General features: G+C 37.7%; 1 protein-coding gene across 1 annotated transcript in view; it reads right to left on the reverse strand.

The window, feature by feature from the left end:
• The window catches only part of VPS13B (vacuolar protein sorting 13 homolog B), a gene marked incomplete at both ends in the record, with an annotated part of 485525 nt that overhangs the window by 202693 nt on the left and 263357 nt on the right, over positions 1–19475 (reverse strand). Inside the window, 4 exons of the mRNA XM_081996267.1 lie at positions 600–1008; positions 2687–2828; positions 4923–5037; positions 6089–6260. Of these exons, the coding sequence (XP_081852393.1) occupies positions 600–1008; positions 2687–2828; positions 4923–5037; positions 6089–6260 (838 nt within the window). The remainder of the gene's footprint in view (positions 1–599; positions 1009–2686; positions 2829–4922; positions 5038–6088; positions 6261–19475) is intronic.

The raw sequence follows: 19475 nt of genomic DNA on the forward strand, positions 1-19475 counted from the left end.
TTATTTATAGATCAAATGGCTACTTACTGTTGTTTGAAAGAACAGTTTACACTATCCACACCTCTGTAAACACCTGAAATCCTCTTCCGTCAAGGAGTCTGAATAGTTTCAACTAAGACTTACTAAATAAATTATAAACTATAGCATCTGCTGGGCATCAATCACACGGTGCGTTTTAATAACTTTCTCCAAACTATCTACCTGCTTCACTATTCCACAGTTTTCTAGGTGCCAATTTCCACAAGCGCTAAGGCTCCCTGCTTGCACTCCATCGCTGGAGCAGGTGTCTATGGAAGACTGAACAGGCAGCAACATAATGAGAGCTGACACAAGAATCACCACTGCAGAATTAGGTTAAGTTCTCTTTCCACAATTCTTGACCATTTTTTTTAATAATCATATTTCTAAATGCAAACTCTATAGGTACTGGGAAAGCAAAGATCAAATAAATACCTAAAAAATTTAGCATGAATGTTAGATGTTTCCTAACTCTGACCCTTAAAACTGAAAGCCCTAGCTATGGTCAGCAATTTAAGTAAGTTAGAGTATTTGTCTACAATACTGAACAGCAAAAAAATCTCTAACATAAAATACTGTACCTTCTGCAGTATGACGATCTTCCTCATTTTTGGGAAAGAAGACTCTTATTACACCAGTGTTGATATAAATCAGAGGCAAGTTGCGGGAAGTTAGAGCATGAGTCCTCATAGGTTGGCCTGGTGATTTTCTTTTCTCCTTTTGACTCCTCGGCAACCTGGCTTGAAAAATGCTTGCAATTGCATTAAGCAAAGGAAAACAGAGGACCACATCAAAGGCTTGAGCAGATAGAAGGATCTCATGAAGAAAATGAGGAGAACCATCAGTGTGACCTTCTGATAGCTTATGGAATGTTCTTCGTTCATTTCTTGATATCAGTTTGTGCCGGACATTTTTTGTCACAGCTTTGGTATAAGTGAGAGAAAGAAATCCATGTTGCTGGTGTGAGCCATCTAAAAGTTTTGCAGTTGTCTGTTTCAAGGAAAAAAAAAAAGCCTGCTGCAAAAATGTACACATATAACATACATTATATTCCCTGTTAGGGATGTTTAAGGTTCTATGTTTTCTAATAGCTTTCCACTGTTTCTGAATAGTAGAAAAAAATTTCTTTCATTTTTTTTGAATGGACAATTGTCCAGAACGTGTCCACACTTCACTGTATTGTGTCAGCTATAACTATGAATTGCTAAACATTTTTTTTCTTTTCCTATTATGTATGTTGTATGAAATTCAAATCCAATCAGCCACACTGCCATAAGTTTAAGAGTCAAAATTTAGCAAACATCTTGTGATAATTTTTCACACAGTTAAAATATTTTGATTTGTCTTTCATTTTAGACATTGTAGAAGTAGATGTCACTGACTTGCATTGTTCAACAACATAGGTGCTAAAATAAAGTCTGGGTGCTGAGATAGCTTCACTCCATCCAAACATGGATGTATAAACCAGCCATAGTCAACTAAATACTCTAAAAATTGAGCTGTTTTTTTCCCTTCATCACCTCTGAGTATTTAAAGAGAATAGCTCTACCATGTGCTAAAGCACATCACTTAAATAAAAATGCATTGCACTGTACTTTAGAAATAGCAGATTCCCTCACTTAGGAGGGGATATTTCCTAGATAAACACGATATTTAGATGCTTAGCTCCCAGAAGACTGTACAGTTTTCATATTTCATACATTCTTATTGAGTGAAAAAGGTAAAAATAATAACTAGCAAAACCATTACTTTAACAGTGTAATAAACATTTTCATAGCAGTTAAAGTTTTGTTTAAATATTAGCTTTAATCACATAAGCACAAATGAAAGCAACTACATTTTGCAAGGAGTTGCTTCTTTCAGCATCTTAAATTTGATTAAAAACAATTTAATGTAATTTAAACCTTGTTAATAGAAGAACAACATCTCTTTCTTAAATAAACAGGATACATAGCTTAAATTCTGAAAAACTGGAAGCTTTTAAGATTAAGGGAATTAAAACAAATTAATTAACAAGTTAATTTCCTATAAGAACTGAAACAAACAGAATAAGAGAAAGTATTGCCAATCAATATACACGATGAAAATAAATCAGACCACACAGAACTTCCACTAACATAAAAAGATTCGTACATTTGTTAAGATAAAAAGCCCAATGTTATAACATATAAAGTCTTTCAAGGATAAACAGGTTAGAAAAAAAAGGGGTTAAATATCTCACATTGAGATATTCTGAATCAGCAAGTAATGTCCCAGGAATTCAAAAGAAAGACTCAAATATGAAATTGTTAATTGTTGCATACAATACAAGAATAAAATAGTGTTCAGTACCAGCTTTTATATATTTGGTCTCCAAACATTACTGTATATGCTTACTTTTAACATAAACGAATCCCATTTCAGACTTTAGGGGACTTCTGTAATGTAACAGGTTGTGAACCATCAACCCTCATTCCCATATCTACTAAAAAATGACTGACAACTATTACTGAAGGATAAGAGGGAAATAACACAACTAATATAATCAGTATAAGTAATAAATATATTCAGTACAAAAAAAATCATCTAGGTGACAAGAAACTAAAGCCATTTGAGATTTTTTTTTTTACTCCAACTGGCATTTATTAGTGGAAGTTCTGTAGTAAAAATTTTTTAAAAAGATTCTTACAGAAGGAAAGAAGCCAGAGAAATTACTGAAAGGGTCCTGCTTGCTGATGGGTCGAACCAACAAGGTACGTCTGTTCAGCTTGTCAGTACAGGAAAGGAACACACCTCCATATTGCCCCAGAGACCAAGAATCTTCCCCGAGGCTTGAAGTAATGAACGAGGCATGGAAGTGGGGAAGGGAGAGGAAAAAAAAAAAAAGAAAAAATGCTATAAGCAAAGAGAAAATTATATTAAACTTGCATGGTTCTATGTAACTGCAAGATAAAGCCTATGCCACACCTTTTCCTAAAAAGCTGAAATCCAATCAGATCAAGCAAAAAAATGATTAAAAAAAAGAAACTTTGTAAAATTCTGTAAAGACTGACAGCAAGAGGTCAAGACACATGAGAATAAAAGTATAGTAAAATCCTGCATACAGAAAAAGGACTTACCCCTGGATTTTCAGTGGATAGCTTTATTAGAATGAGGAGGAGAATGATTACAAGAACAAAGAAACTGTGAATGAAAAGTTGTACTCATATACACTACAAAATCATAGTATTTTTTAGAAAAAATGAGCTATTAAATATTAAAATGTGCTTTGTACTAGAGTTCTTGTAATCATTCTTTTTAACATATGTAAGAATGAAGAAAAATATGTTGCTTATGAAGAGTTATTCAGGTAAACACCTTAGTTTACTAAAGAAGTCTCACCAAAAGCTTTTCTCTGCATTGTAGAAATACTCCTTCAAAATGTCCTGAGTGCCAGTCTCCCCCTGGCCTGGAAGACAGAATGTTCACCTTATCTATTCTCTGCTTTGGTTTTAGTCCACAGAGATTTTAAGATAGAGAAAGGTACTCTGAAGAGATTATGAAATATGAGAAGAGTAACAATTTTGTCAAGTGGAATAACCTTTTTTTTAAAAAAAAAAAAACCTCCATATAACTTTAGCAAACAAGAATACACTGAAGTTGAAAACATTTCTAATGGAAAATGAGGCTCCTGGGAGTGAAGTACCTTCTCTCAGGCTTTCCATAGAATCTGTGGACAAAGAAGCTTGTTAAGAGCACCTAGCTACTGGGATTCCAAAGGATTTTAAAGCATCATGACTTCATTTTTTTAAAAGTACACATTTTGATGATGATCAAATATTACAATATGTACAAACAATAACTGCATTTTTAACTCGGGCAAAAGAATGGGAATTAAAATTTTTGTTTTAGACAGCTGATCAGAAGAAGTCTCAGAAAGTTGGTAACTTCGCTAAGTTGATACTAAATCTCCTTCCTATTGTACATAGAGAAAAATGAGTGTCCAATAAGACCTTGCAGACATTAGCTCCTAAGTCAAAATGATTTGTGCTCCTAAATATTTTGTCATTTTCAATGCCAAAAAATGTTCTGAAGCTTTGAAGTATTTTTTTTTTTTCCTCTTGGGGACTAACACAACAACTATTCTATTTTCTCTTAATTTCTGTCTCCCATAATGGAATCTGTCGATCTGTAATGGCAAACGCTGTTGGCCAGCTGAGCAAAGACTACATAGGCTCTCTCTTATTTTGTCAAGACTAGCGTGTTCATGGCCAATACAAGCTAGAAGGTGGCACACGCAATCTCTCTACAGAACCATGCGCCTGGGCGCCAAATGAACAGTCACACTGGTGCAGCAAACTATTCAACTTACAAGACTTGCTAAAGTTGCAAGACATACAGTAGGCCTAACTACCTACTCTAAACGTACATAATATTGACGATAATCTTGCAGAAATTTTACTTGGGCGTGCCTGCATAGCACTGTGCCTTGTCACATGAACACAGATAACCAGCTTAGTTCCCAGAATTATGGTGTTGCTAAGCCACAGCAAAATAAACAGCTCCATTTTTTAGAAACTTCTTTTCAATATCTAACAGTACAGTACCACAGATCTTTAAATATTGTCACTTGCCAACACATTGTGAAGCAATATTTAAGTAATTTCGCATTCCAAATTTTAGCTAGAGTGAAAGACTTTTGTCTAATGGACCAACAGAGCAGTAAGGGTGAAAAAATGCTCTCCTGATTTGTACTGATTCCTATATATTTCTTTGGAATCAGATGCAATTCTGAGAAAATGTAATTCTTATTTTTTTACTTAAAAGGTTAAAATGTCACTGAAACTGAACAATTACCTTAAATTCAACTTAAGAATTAAGGAAAAAAAACCACCTGCCGCCTTCTTTCAGCTTGAAATTAAAGCAGAACAACTCCCAGGAATTACCTGTTTCTGTAATGATCAATATTGAAGCTTTCTATTTTACATTTGATTTTGGTATAGACATCCTGCATATCCACTGAGGCACTGAGATCTTCTAATTCACTGACAACGCAAACTTCTGTAACAGTAAAAGAAAATAAAAAATATCAGTTATTAATCCAAAACTTGCAAGTTTTTAAGCAAGAAATCTACCTGAGACGTTCTATTTTGTAAATATGATGATGCTACTTCTACTTAGAGTTTTTTCATAAAGCACCTTCTGATTCAAGTGTCGCACGGATAGGAACCAGTAAAAAAATCCTAGAATCCAAACTTTTTTACACAAGTGTGTAGAAAGGCTTATATATTGGGGGTTTAGTTCAGGTGTTCATGGTATAATTCCCAAAAGAAACATAAAAAAGTATTTGCCAAGATATTTACTCTAACAATACTTGAGATGTCTTTCTTTCATGTAAATAGTTTTTTCTGAAATCCAATGTTCAAGTACACCGTGAAAATTAGCTTTAATAATTAGCCTCCTTATTTTTTCACATTTGTGTAACAATGTTAATTGATAAGCAAGTGTTTCCTAACAAAAAAAATTTGAAGTCCTGCAGTACACTTATAGAATCCGAATTCTTTTCAATTACTGTCCAGATGATAATTCAACTTTAATTTCAAAGAAAAAAAGAGACGCTATGTACCACATAGATCTCTCTTTTCAACACAGAAGTTGAAACTTCTATGTTGAACTCCATATCAAACTTCCTATTACTTTAAGGATTATACTATGATGATTATGTTAAATTTAAATTTGAAATTATCAATACAAAACTACATGTCTCTACGTGGACATACACAAAACATACTACTAAATCAAAATGAAACATCATTGCTTCTAAGGCAATAAATGCAGCTCTCTATTAAGTAAAATAACCAACTTATTTACAATTTCATATAATCATCTTTCCACACGGAGGGGGAACTTTATGCCAAAGAACAACACTGAATACTGATTACGTGCACTAACCTCACTACAGCTTGTCGCTCTAGTTTAAAAATAGATTCAACCCACTATTTCTGCATTACAGTGTTTGATATTGTCAATAAATGCTCTAAATAGCTAATATTGTGCTGCAAAATAATGTATGGAATTTACAATAGTATATCAGGGGAAAAATGCTGAATACCTGTGCCATTATTTCTAGGATCAGGAGCAAACAATTTTATAGTAATTTTTGGCAACATCCACTGCATCCATAGGCTGACACGGCCACTTGAGACGCCGATATTACTTGTTGTTTGTTCCAATGTAATGGAGTCAGAGAACGGAGAATCATCACCACCCTGAAGAGAATCACCCTACGAAACAGATGTAATAGCTGAGAAGAAAAAGTACTGCTTTCCACCACTCCTCTTTTTTTCTTCTGTCTAGATTGATGTAGGTGCCCAAACTATATACATATAAATACAGACTTAGTGACAGTGTATTTGAATTAAGCCATTTTCTAATATCAGAAAAAATAAACCAAAATATATTCCCCCTTTTTTAGGCAGAGGTAATAGACTTTGACCAAGATTATATAGTAAAACTGTAAGATTCCATGACGTAGTTCCACTCAGCATTGTGAGCTTTCCTCTTTTACTCTTTCCTCCTTTTTAACTCTATAGTAATGGAATACTATCATCAATGCAAAAACAAAGGCTGATGGGAACATTCGGAGATGAAATGGGAAAGGGGATAAGCAGGCTTGTGCATATCTGAAAGGCAAACGAAGAAAGAGCTGTTGCAAGTGCCAAATGAAGAGCCACCCAGTTTCACCATAACACTTCTATACTACATACACACTGGTTTGGGGGTTGGGTTTTTTCCCCTCCTTCTATGTGCTTCCCTGGGAAAGTGATTTTTCAAAATAATTGCTTTTTATAAGAATTGGAAACATTTTAGTTGCCACTTTTTAAATATTTCTGTTATTTAAAAAAGGTGATTGTCATTTGCTATATTCTTAATTACACAATCTGTTTATAAATGAGCTTGTAGAAGCATCTTTGCCATCAGTAATATCCATTCATTCCCTAAAACCTTAAGGGCTCAACAAAGAAGACACAAAGGTTAATGTTTTTAGGATAAGAACATGACAAATGAAAGCTATACTGAAAATCCTGCTACGAGGGCTTATCAGAGCCCTGCAGACTCATTCTGATAATTCTTGGTGGCACAACTAAAATAGCCAACAGGACTTCACCCTGCTTCTTTACTGGAACTTACTGACTCCAAATAGGAAAGAAAAGATGCAAACATATAATTGCTCATCAGTTCCTAGGGTTTACAGCCTATTAAACTGAATGCAACAGACACAAAAAAGTCACTAATGTCAATGAGAAGCCACTAAAAATCCACCAGTATCTTCAGTTGCAACTCCACCAAGTGTTGCAAGTTTTTGTCATTATTCAAGCACAAAAGGAAAAGAACAGTGTATTGTCACTTTGATCCATTAAGACCAAGTTGTTTCTAAGATTTACAGATCAATAAACAACCCAAGTCTTAACTTTCAACGAAGGTTTCGGGGATTGGGAATTGTAAATTATGATGAACAACATGTTCGGGAATTTTGAGATTTATCTAATGATTAACCGAGATGATTTATATGGAAGACACCCTGGAATCAGACCTGCACAGAAAGCACTGGAGCTTGACTGAACCCATTTCAACCTGTCGGGCAAGAAATGACAATGCACTCACTTCAGCTTCACATGTCCAAGAACAAACTTACCTTCAGTAGCAAAATTTAAAATCTGACAGTACTTGACTCTTTCTTCAGTCCAAGACTGGAGAATGCGAGTATGGAAATTCTGTTAGCAATCTATTTTCTGCACGGGTAGAACTCATCCCAAACCAAATGACATAGGTCATATGGAAGCATTTCTGTTAATAATCACATTTTCAATCAACTCAGGCCTACAGTTTAATTACAGGATTTCTATCATGTATACATGTTCTCTTATCACCAACCCAACCATAAGAGGAGACAAGAAGGTAGGTCAAAATCTTACAAAAGTTTTGTACACAATCCATTTTGGCTATGTAATACACACCAGCTGACATTGTGCTTTTAGAAATTATTGCATAATGAAGAATATGATTACCTATACCACTTGCCTTTTCAGAGAAATACTAAAACACAGCTTCCACTTCATGCTTTCAGCTCTGTGTCACTCATAGTAGCATTTACTGATTTTTTTTTTTTTTTTTTTTTTTTTAGTCCTAGCAAAACTCTTAGAGGACACAGAGAGAAACAGCACAGGTACTTTATCTGTGTGCAGTAACCTTTACCCTTGAAAAACTCAGTGATACCTGCTACAATTGGTAAGAAACCATCTACACTGTCAATAGCTGATATAAAGAACTTACCTCTCCAGATATTCATTCACATGAGGAAGGGAGAGCTTGTGCAACTAACACATGTTAGCTGGACCAGTTCAAGACATGTAATATGAAGTGTTGGAATTAAAATTAAGATTCAATTCACCTTCAAATATCTCTGGTGATGGTGGCTTTGCATTAATCAAAATGCATGAAAGGATCCGAGGTGTATTTCTGAATCTGGGCTCTGCAGAGGGATCTGGACAGGCTGGATCGATGGGCAGAGGTCAACTGTATGAGGTTTAATAAGGCCAAGTGCAGGGTCCTGCACTTCGGCCACAACAACCCCATGCAACGCTACAGGCTTGGGGAGGAGTGGCTGCAGAGCTGCCTGGTGGAAAGGGACGTGGGGGTGCTGGTTGACAGCCGGCTGAACATGAGCCGGCAGTGTGCCCAGGTGGCCAAGGAGGCCAACAGCATCCTGGCCTGTATCAGCAAGTGTGGCCAGCAGGAGCAGGGAAGTGATCGTGCCTCTGTACTCGGCACTGGTGAGGTCGCATCTTGAATACTGTGTTCAGTTTTGGGCCCCTCACTACAAGAAGGATGTTGAGGTGCTGGAGCGTGTCCAGAGAAGGGCAACAAAGCTGGTGAGGGGTCTGGAGCACAAGTCTCATGAGGAGCGGCTGAGGGAGCTGGGGTTGTTCAGTCTGGAGAAGAGGAGGCTGAGGGGAGACCTTATCGCTCTCTACAACTACCTGAAAGGGGGTTGTGGCGATGAGGGTGTTGGCCTCTTCTCCCAAGTAACTAGTGATAGGACAAGAGGAAATGGCCTCAAGTTGCGCCAGGGGAGGTTTAGATTGGATATTAGGAAAAATTTCTTCACCGAGAGAGTGGTCAGGCATTGGAACAGGCTGCCCAGGGAGGTGGTGGAGTCGCCATCTCTGGAAGTGTTCAAAAAACGTGTGGATGTGGCGCTTCAGGACATGGTTTAGGGGACATGGTGGCGCTGGATTAATGGTTGGACTTGATGATCTTGAAGGTCCTTTCCAACCTAGTGATTCTGTGATTCTATTTATTTTCTATTTATTATATGAGGCATTATTGCTTACAGCTCTGAACAGACTACCTGTAGAGTCATAGGTGATCATCTTTTGAAAAACTGTTAGACTCCAGAGATGCACAAAGCTAGCTGCTATTAACAGGAGGTTTCTTAGTGCAGTATATATATTTCAATCTCCTCATCTCAGTTTTGAAAACAAATGAAGGAAAAAAAAATCAGGCCATAGCTCAATTAAGACAAACCTTCAGGCTAACGACTGATTGGGGGAGATGGTACATAGCACTATAATACTCTTTCCACAGTGATATTACACAATTCAGAAAGAAAAGAAAGAAAAACCCTACTCTCATCAATTAAGTTTTAAGAAAAACCAGTGGTACTTCCATAACATTATATATAACTATAAACTTGTGCAACTTTTGAAGATACCATCATTGTTAAACTAAACTAAATCTAGCAAACTGCAACATGTGTTTTATGCACTGAGAAATAAGATTTTGCTTTATGAAATGTTATTCAAATGATGGTGGGCTTTTGCTCTTGAGATACCATTTGTGAAGAGGAAAACAAAGAAATATGAGTCCAATTCTAACTTTACCGTGGTTCAAGACTATTAATCTATCTAATACATCATTATGAATGTAACTACCTAGCACGTAATTCCGGTATGTGCAAAACTGTCTATGTACAAATCTGTGATGACTGTATTAAAGAAATCTGTTTAAAAAAAAAGATATGCTGGCAGTTACTTAAATTAAAGCTGCTGTTTCTAAAAATTAAGTAGTTCAATTTTGTAAATCTCTAGGATTAGAGATTAGCGCTATCATTACTAATCATCGGCTGATGAACAGCAAATAAAAAAATGCGTGGTTTTTTGCAAAAGAGTTCATGAAGAAAACATTCTCTACAAGAAGTGTTTCATTAGTGTACAGAAAGGAAGTGCTGTTATAATTGGGAAGATTTCCTTAAATATTAGTCATAATGTGTCAAGGAACCATGAATATGGCATTAGGTAACAGTGCACAAGTCAGACTTAAAAAAGGTATTACTCATTGGATTTGTGAATGCCATATAGGAATGAGCCCACAGACCATGAAAGACAGACAATTGAGAGTTTCAACCCATAGGAAAAACAAGTAACTTACCTCCAAGAGAACTAACAAAAAAGTAAGAAAATATTGACAGTACTAACCTCTGAAAAGGTGCAATCTATGCTAGCATCGTAAATATGAAAAGGCAAATGGGGTAATAAATTGGAATGCATATTATATATTCATTGTCCTATGATGGGTTTTGTATGTGATGTCTTTATTCTACGTAAATCTTCTAGATGTCTGCTATAAAATGCTTGATCACTTATTAAGGGTCAGACAGAGAGAGTGAACATAAATGAATGAATAGACACAGAGCTGGAGGTATGAAAGACCTGCAGAAACAAATTGAAGAAAACTAACACCTACGCCTTGATCTGAATGAAGTTCTTGCTCTGTAAAAAAAGCGGTACTTAGAGGCCTATCAATTAAATGTGTGGTCCTCATGGAGTCCATAAAGGCAGAAGAAGTGCAAATAGCCCAGAAACTAAGCCAAGAGAAACACTGGTCTTTCTATATGAGACAGACACGTACAGAATGGTCTGAAGTAGCTGGACAAGGACCAGGTATGAAAGGGAATGAGCAAGATTAGTCAGAGTGAAAGAAGGCTTGGCTCTGTATGTATATATTTATTTGCATATGGGGTGGAAGGAGCAGGGAGCTCTAATAATGGGAGTTAAGGAAATGAATTTAGGAAAGAAGATTCTGAATGGACTTACAGAAGACAAGTTACAGAAAGAAGGGATGAATGGATGAGTCCATTACTGAGAGAACTGGTAACAGAGCACAGAAGAGAACAGGCAGACAACCAGAGTTAAAGGAAAAGGAACTTCATCTGGTTCCCTTCAAACAGATCTCTCAGAGGGAAATTTCCCTATACCATTTTATCCACCATTTTTATAACAGCTTCACTCTTTTAGAATTCTTTGTTTCATGAAAAGTTCTTAACTGTCGCCAAGGTGTGTTTAAAGCCGTGTCATGGTTTAACTCCAGACAGTAACCAAGTACCACGCAGCCGCTCGCTCATCCTCCCCCCACCGGTAGGATGGGGGAGAGAATTGAAAGGGCAAAAATAAGAAAGCTCATGGGTTGAGACAAGAACAGTTTAATAATTGCAATAAAATAAAGTAGTAAATAAATATATAAATAATAATAACAACAATAGTGTAATGAAAAGGAAAACAACAAAAAGAGAGAGAAACAAATCCCAGGAAAAACAAGTGATGCAACCACTCACCACCCGCCGACCGATGCTCATCCAGTCCTCAGGCAGCGATTGCTGCCCCTCAGCCAACTCCCCCCAGTTTATATACTGAGCATGACTTCATATGGCATGGAACATCCCTTTGGCCAGTCTGGGTCAGCTGTCCTGGCTACACTCCTTATTTGCTTTCCCAGCACAATCCTTCCTGCCTCTTGCCAGACCTTTTTGACCAAAGACTCCCAACTCCAAGTACTGCTTACCAACGATGCCTTTGCAAGACATTTCCTACTGCCTTCACAAAAAACTCTATTCTCTCCAGTGCCACTTAATTGTCCTACAAGGCAGCACTGACGGCAACGTGGAAGTAGGTATCTTTTCAGCACTGTAAGCAAAACTGAGTTTTGTTTCTTCAAGGATGCTGGTGCCTGTCCTTGTAAAGGAAAAGTATGGGGAAGGAATGAAAACTGGGAAATGGTCTTGAAGAGTGTCAGGCCTGGAAGTCCCCCAGCATCTGAAAGGACGTAGGCAGAGCAGCCACTTATCCAGTACTAATCAATGTCAGTCCTTATTCTCCTGAAATGGCAAGTTCCATTGATACGACAGTGGCATAAGCCAGAAGCCATCAACAACGCAGACATTTTGTCATCCTCTGACTACCCTTGTCCACCCTCTTCGAACACTAGCCTGCCTGTCCTCCAACTATCTACTCTGCCTTCTCGTAAAGCTATTAAAAGCAGGGGTGAAAATGTATCCTACCAGAGCTAGAAAGAACACAATACTTTGAGAACGCTGTCACCCTTCTTCATGGGTCCTCATTCTGACACCAGAGAAGCCTCATCCTATTTCATGGTCTGCAATTTCATGCCATCAGCATGGCATCAGTTCTTAGCCTTTCAACTTCTGCCAACAAACTCCTTCCTTCCTCTTGTTTCTTTTGTATAACTCATCCAAATGGTTCTTTGACACTCTGCCTTCCAATAACTTCCCACACCTTCATAATTTGCCTTTGAGCAATACCCCTAAAAGATGATGATTCTGTGTTCGAGTTTCATTGTGTCTAGGATGACTGTTCTCATCAAAATTTACATGCTCTAGTTGGAGTTGGAGTCAATGGTACTTTGGAACAGGGGCATCCTGTTCTATGAGGACAGGCTGAGAGAGTTGGGGTTGTTCAGCCTGGAGAAGAGAAGACTCCGGGAAGACCTTATTGCAGCCTGCCAGGACTTAAAGGGACGTATAAGAAAGATGGGGACAGACTTTTTAGCAGGGCCTGTTGTGATGGGACAAGGGGTAATGGTTTTAAACTAAAAGAGGGCAGATTTAGACTAGATAGAAGGAAGACATTTCTCCCAGTGAGGGTGGTGAACCACTGGCACAGGTTGCCCAGAGAGGTGGTAGATGCCCCATCCCTGGAAACATTCCAGGTCAGGTTGGACGGGACTCTGAGCAACCTGATCTCGTTGAAGATATCCCTGATCATTGCAAGGGGGGTTGGACTAGATGACCTTTAAAGGTCCCTTCCAACCCAAACTATTCCTGCCTTCAGCAAGGCAGCTGTGAAGCAAGGAGCCAGCCAAGGACAATTTCTCTTAGCTGAGATCCTCAGACGGATTTCAGAGGCTATCAAGAAATGGAAGCCAATTAAAGGTTAAGGAAAGAGAGAAACAATACTTATTTAAACCTAATAATATGTTTATTTACATTTCAAGTCAAAGTTCAAGTCAATGTTGATGTTCTTGGACTTGATTTGCTGCTCTCTAGTCTTTTCACTCTATAAAAAGCATTCCCCCCCCCTTTTTTTTTTTAGAGCTAGAGCTTTTTTTTGTGTGTGTGTGTACTGTAGGCACGCTTAATTTGCCAAACTGTAACTTGCAAACTGTGATGGAGGGGGTGGGAATGAGACACAGTCTCCTCCCCACCCTCCTTACACACCCTCACTCTCCCACTGAATATATACCAAAATGGTTTTTGTATGAAAATTAACTTTGTTCCAAAATTTTGGCAGGTCTCTACATTTCTGGTAGTTAAAAAAGACAAAAACAATAGTAAATTGGATTAAATTAAAGGGCTACAGTTAACAGCAAATACATACTGCCACCATGGCAAGTTTTGAATTTTATAATTGGGTTCTTTTATTTTCATAATTTAATGTGTTCAGATGTTTCATGCATTTTTGTTAACTTTTTTTTTTTCCACAGAGAGCTGTTTTTGTTTAGTGGTTTGGGTATATAGATAACTTCGTTCTGTAGAAAACTGAGGCTATGATTTTCCCACACTTTTCTTTAAGCTTATTTGCCTGAAGATATTAAATTATGTAGTATGCCTCTCAGAGAATCAGCCAGTTGATAAATTTTGGCACAAGAGTATTTGTCGGATTCTTGAAGAACTGCATTTATCTAGCATGACCCCAGACATACATAAAAACAACAGGAACAACAGGAAAAAACCACAGGAATCTGCAATCAAATATAAAAGCAGGAAACCCTGTATTTTAGGGAATGTGACCCCTGCCAACTTCCAAGCCTACTGTATCTATGAAGTTTACAAAAAAACAGAGTTACAGGTACGGGCCCATAGGTATCACTGGAAACCGCTTCCTCTTCTTCTAACTACATAATGGAACAGGCCACATATCTGATACGCTATAACCAAAAAATATACAGGTGAAGAAGAGAGACCAAGGTGCTCGCAGCTTCTGTTACTATTGCTGAAGCTAAGCTTTCACTGGCATCCTTCCAATATTGTTTGTGCTTATGCTTGTCTGATTTGCAGGTGTTTCTCACACTTTAATTTCCGTAGCGTGTGAAGTGGCTTTACTGAATCCTGCTCAAATTGCGTACACACAATTGCGCAGCTGTCGAACAAAACCTCATTCGGCCAACGCACAGCTAAGGCCTATGCATGCACGTATTTCTGGAAGTGAACGTGGAAAAAAAACCAAACAGGCCTTGAATTTCTAGGAGCCAAAGAAATACCAGAAATACAGGAATCGTGAACCTCTGGGCGCAGCCAGAGGCAGAGTAAGCTGGGGGTCAGACACGCGGCCCGCAACTGCCAAGGTTTTGGAACTCACTCACTTGTGCTTCGCTTTGCACCGCAATTCTGTACTGGGGCTACTGCGTCCCCACCCAGTACTCCCAGTCACCGGTGGGTACCGCTGCTCGGACTCGCTAGCTTGACAGGACAGCTGAAACCGCACTGAGCTGAGGCTTTCAGCGATAACCTCCTCTCTCTGCAGCTCCGCCAGCTGCAGGGCTTATCGACAGACATCCCCAGCTGCTCAGCTCCATGGCCCTGTCAGAGGTTACCGGATTCCTGGCTCTGCCCATCCCCTACTTCAACAGTTCAATGTGAACATACTATCTAATTTTTTTTCTGCCATTCAAACATATGTAAACAGTTGAATTGGCCCATTCTCTTTCTCAGTGGCAGAAGCACTGCAGATGCTCCCCTGAAGACAGACGTTGCTATATGGTTATCCTTCGGGAGGTGAAAAATGAAGAGCTTGCATTTCTTCTTAGCCTTCTGTTAATGGTGCTGTAACCAGCACCACTGGGCACTCACAGGGGCTGAAAAACTGATGGTCTGCACTAGCTGACTTTTTTTTTTTAAATAAGCTCAAATTCTTAGAAATTTTTGCAGTGAAAAACACTAAGAAACCGAAGTGAGAAGAGAGACTATGCTTTTGTTTCTCATGCAGTTTCAATTTTCATTTTGTATTTTCAGCACCCAGCGTGGTATTGTTAAATATGTTTATGCATTAATTTTCTGCTCTGTTTCCAGATCTACAGAAAAAAAATCAAGCCAGAGTCAGAAACCCTGAACTATTTTCCCACAACTTCTCGTGCCAAGTCCTAAAATATACAATTTAATTCTTTCACCAATTGTTGCAAATTGACCAATATACTGAGTTTATTTTCTTAGCAGAATTTATCTTTGTTCATCAGGAAGATCCAAACATCTGAGGCCTTCATCCTTGGCCTGCCTAAAGCTCAGGGATGATCAGAGTTTGGCCACACTACTGCTATGCCTTATCAAAATAACTTCTGCGTTCTTGCTCAATCACTGAGTTTCCCCAAGGACTAAACACTTCTACCACTGTTTGTACTTAAGTAAACAGTAACAAGTGGCCTGTTGTAGTTTGTACTACCTTTGCTTTTGCAGTTCCAAAGGAGGGATGGTAAAAACGATTAACTGTTTCCAGCCCTCCAGTACTTAAGCCTCTCACTTATGTCTCCCTGACTTACCACCACCCAGACAAAAATTCAGTAAGCTAGGTAGCTGTATCCACATAGGACTGTGGTACTCACTATCAACTTGTCAGCATGAAAAGAATTACTCACAGCTTAAAATATAAATCATCCACAGATCAGATAAACAAATTACTTCTTTTGCTGTTTAATATAAACAGTTGTGAGAGTTTCCTTTCTTCCGATTCATTTATAGCAAGTCTCTTGCAGCTGAAAGAAGCTTTAAAAATAATCATTTGTCTCCCACAGAACAAAATAACACGTTAACTGTAAAATCTCTAAACTTAAAAAAAAAGTACCTAGCGCAGCAAAGTATTTTTGTTTGACAGAATTCAAGGTTTAAAAATATAGGAACATATAAACAAAATAGACTCTGATAAAACTCAAACTTCTCAAAAATCTCCTTAAGTCAAACCTGTAGAAATACATATTATTGTTTAATTACTCTATATACTTTATCGCCACTTATCAGCAATAATGAATATAAAATATATAGCTGCAAGGTGAAATTGTGGCTGATGCACTCGATTTTTATGTATTACCCCTTCCATTTCTTTCATTAAGAACGTTACTGTTACAGTAGTCTGAAAACAAGTTAAAATTTACAAATACAGGATGGTATTTTCCAAATCAAACATGGACCATTTGCTCCCACTGATTTCTTTGCGAGTAACATTAGGCCAATATTAAGTATCTTCAAATTTCTAAAGACCAAAATATGCATCTATAAGTAATCAATACTAGCAGTTTAGATAATGTAAAGACATTAAGTACACAGTATTTAAAGAGATTAAAATAAATGTATTTTTCTATTTCTCTGACTATTTGCAAGTTGTTTTCAGACCTGCCAGTATCAAAACAGCAATCAAGCAAGGTTTTGTTGATGTTAGCTCTCCTGAGCCAGCGAGTGCCTACACTATAACTGCCTCATCTGCTTTTATTGCTCCCTTGATGGAATTCAGACTCTGTGGGAAGGGAAAGGAGTGGTCCAGTTCCAACCAGCAGCAAAACCACAGACAGGGATAAATCAGACTCAGGAAAATGGTGGAATGCTGCTCCAATCTTCTCAGCTGCCTCCCCAAAGCTGCCTCCACTGTCCCTTTTCCCTCTATTGTTCACCGAAAGCATGCCTTTTTCAGTCATCCTCCTCTTCCATGCGGTATCACGTATTCCCAGTTGCTTCACTTTCCTGACATCCCAGTTCCTACAATCACCATTTCCGTGAGGTATTAAATACAACTTTTGCCTTCCTGTCTCCAGACACAACCAATCCCTCATGGGCTCAGATGGCTCAGATTTGCTATACCAGTCTCTGAAGAATATTATATACATTTTTGCATTTTGTACTTGAAGAATACCACAACATATGAAGCTGACAAGCATTAGGTTACCCTGACATCCCCTGCCCCACTTCTACACTTTTTTAAATTAAAATTACTTCTTTAGAAGGTACCTGGAAAAATATTCAGTCCTCAACTGTACTTTGGTGCAAGACAATGTAATTGGGTTTTAAAACAACAATTGCTTGGATTTCACTAGTTAGGCTCTTGTGAGCAAACAGGGTCTCCAGATAAAAAGTCTTACGTCTAAGATAGATGTTACATACAACTATCCACGCTTGGATAGACTGTGGAGTACTACGTCTTCACCCAGAAGAAAAACTTGGCCTGATTGAAAATAGTATGGTATAACAGACTGACATCTGCAGCTCATTAGGCAATTTGACAGGTAGAACTAGCTGCTGTACTTCACAGAAGAAAAAACAATTAAAAAAATCTGTCTCCATTTCTCGTCTACAAGGCCTGTTGACTTACCTTGCCTGCTTTTAAGGCAGAGGAATAGCTGTATAGCTCCCTGTACAGATGCCACTCAGATGCAGCCCTGCATCTATAACAGGGTTCTGTGCATATCTGTGCGTACTAAGGAGGTTATTCTTCTTCAGATAAAGTCTGTATTATATGGACTATAACTGAGGCACTCAGCAGACTGAAGTAGTTCAAAGTAGCAGCTGGAGACAGCAGAAGTGATCGGATTCTCTCTCATCTTCACATCCTACCTTTTTTAATACAGGAGAAGCACAATTTCATGACCACACTACCTACAGCTACGTATGGTGATATCTATCTATCTATCTATCTATCTATCTCTATCTGGATAGATAGATACCTACGTAGATAGTAGGTTAGCAAAAGAAAACAGGGAAACGAAGTGATTAACTACTCTCAGACAAACAGCTTTCACTGGTGAAAAAGAATGAGCTAGTTTTTCAACACAAATATTTTTCAACAAACCTTACCTCAAGGAACAGGACAGCAACCATGTCATTATAATGAAAACTTAGCTTGTGCTTTGATACTAGGAAATATGTTGCGTAAGTTCAGAGACAGCCACCAACCACAGAAGAGAATGTGTTATGGAGATACTGCCAACCATTATGTTACAAATTATTTAATTTATATTGTCTAATATAGTCTATTAGAAATGTGAGAAGAAAATATGATTCCTTTTATTATTTCTCACTGGTCAGCCAAGTGTGAACCTCCTGCCTCTTTCACTTTCCCACCCCCAACCGTACTACACAGCTCACAGACATCAGGACTGCACAGTCTCAGGAGCAATGTTCTTAGCTCCTTTACACATGATGATCTGCAAAAGTTCATTGTAGAGCTTCAAAACACTCTGAGATTTATTTTTACTGATGGCCACCAAAAGATTAAAAAGAAAAAAAACCCAACAGGTAAATTGATGACTACATTGATTTAAAATGGTGCTTAAAGTGCTTAAGATCATTTTTCTTATGGCTTAATAAAAATCTGTTTAGAAAATGCTACTGTTCAGCCACAGACAGAACACCTTGCACCGAGAGCTCTAAATGGAGATGATGGACAGAAGCTCTACTCCTCAATCTTTCAGTCATATGAACTATGGCTTCATACAAACATTTTCTCCTGTTTGTAGCTTTCTTTCCTCTTCCATATCTTTAATAATTCCCTCAGAGCATGGTCAATTTTTCAATTTATTTATCCTGTCTAAGCACAATGATACATTACTTTCAAAGCAGTTTTCAAATCTGAGTTGTAAAGTACTATGTCAACTCTAAGTCCCTTATTGTGGAAAAAAAAAATCCAATATAAATGCCATGTGTTCTAATAGAACTTTCTATTCTAACAAGATTGAAATTATGGTCTTAGCTTCAGAGTGGAAAAGACTGAACACAAATTCTAACATTGTCCTTTGTTGGCTAATTCACCAGACTTCATTTAGATCAGGAGAAAATTTATTTAGCTAGCGCATAACATTTGTTGAGAATAGGAAGAAAATTAAATAAATTATGAACAACATTTTACAAAGGAGTAGGATACGAATGCTGAACTTGGACCCATATTACCAAAATAATCTTGGTAACATATGGATTAAAACAATTACTGAATCAGTTTCAAGTAATGCTCCAAGTACAGCATGTACTCCAAATACTGCTGTCTATATAGAGGGTCAAACACAAATTGTTATTTATAAAGCTGTTGGTTTCTGATTTTAATGAGAAAGGGATTTGATGTGAGTAGGTGAAAAAAATAGCCGTTTTGTGACCATATTCTTTTCTTACTATT

Source organism: Phaethon aethereus (genome assembly GCF_964289735.1).
Source record: "Phaethon aethereus genome assembly, chromosome: 2".
Taxonomy (NCBI): domain Eukaryota; kingdom Metazoa; phylum Chordata; class Aves; order Phaethontiformes; family Phaethontidae; genus Phaethon; species Phaethon aethereus.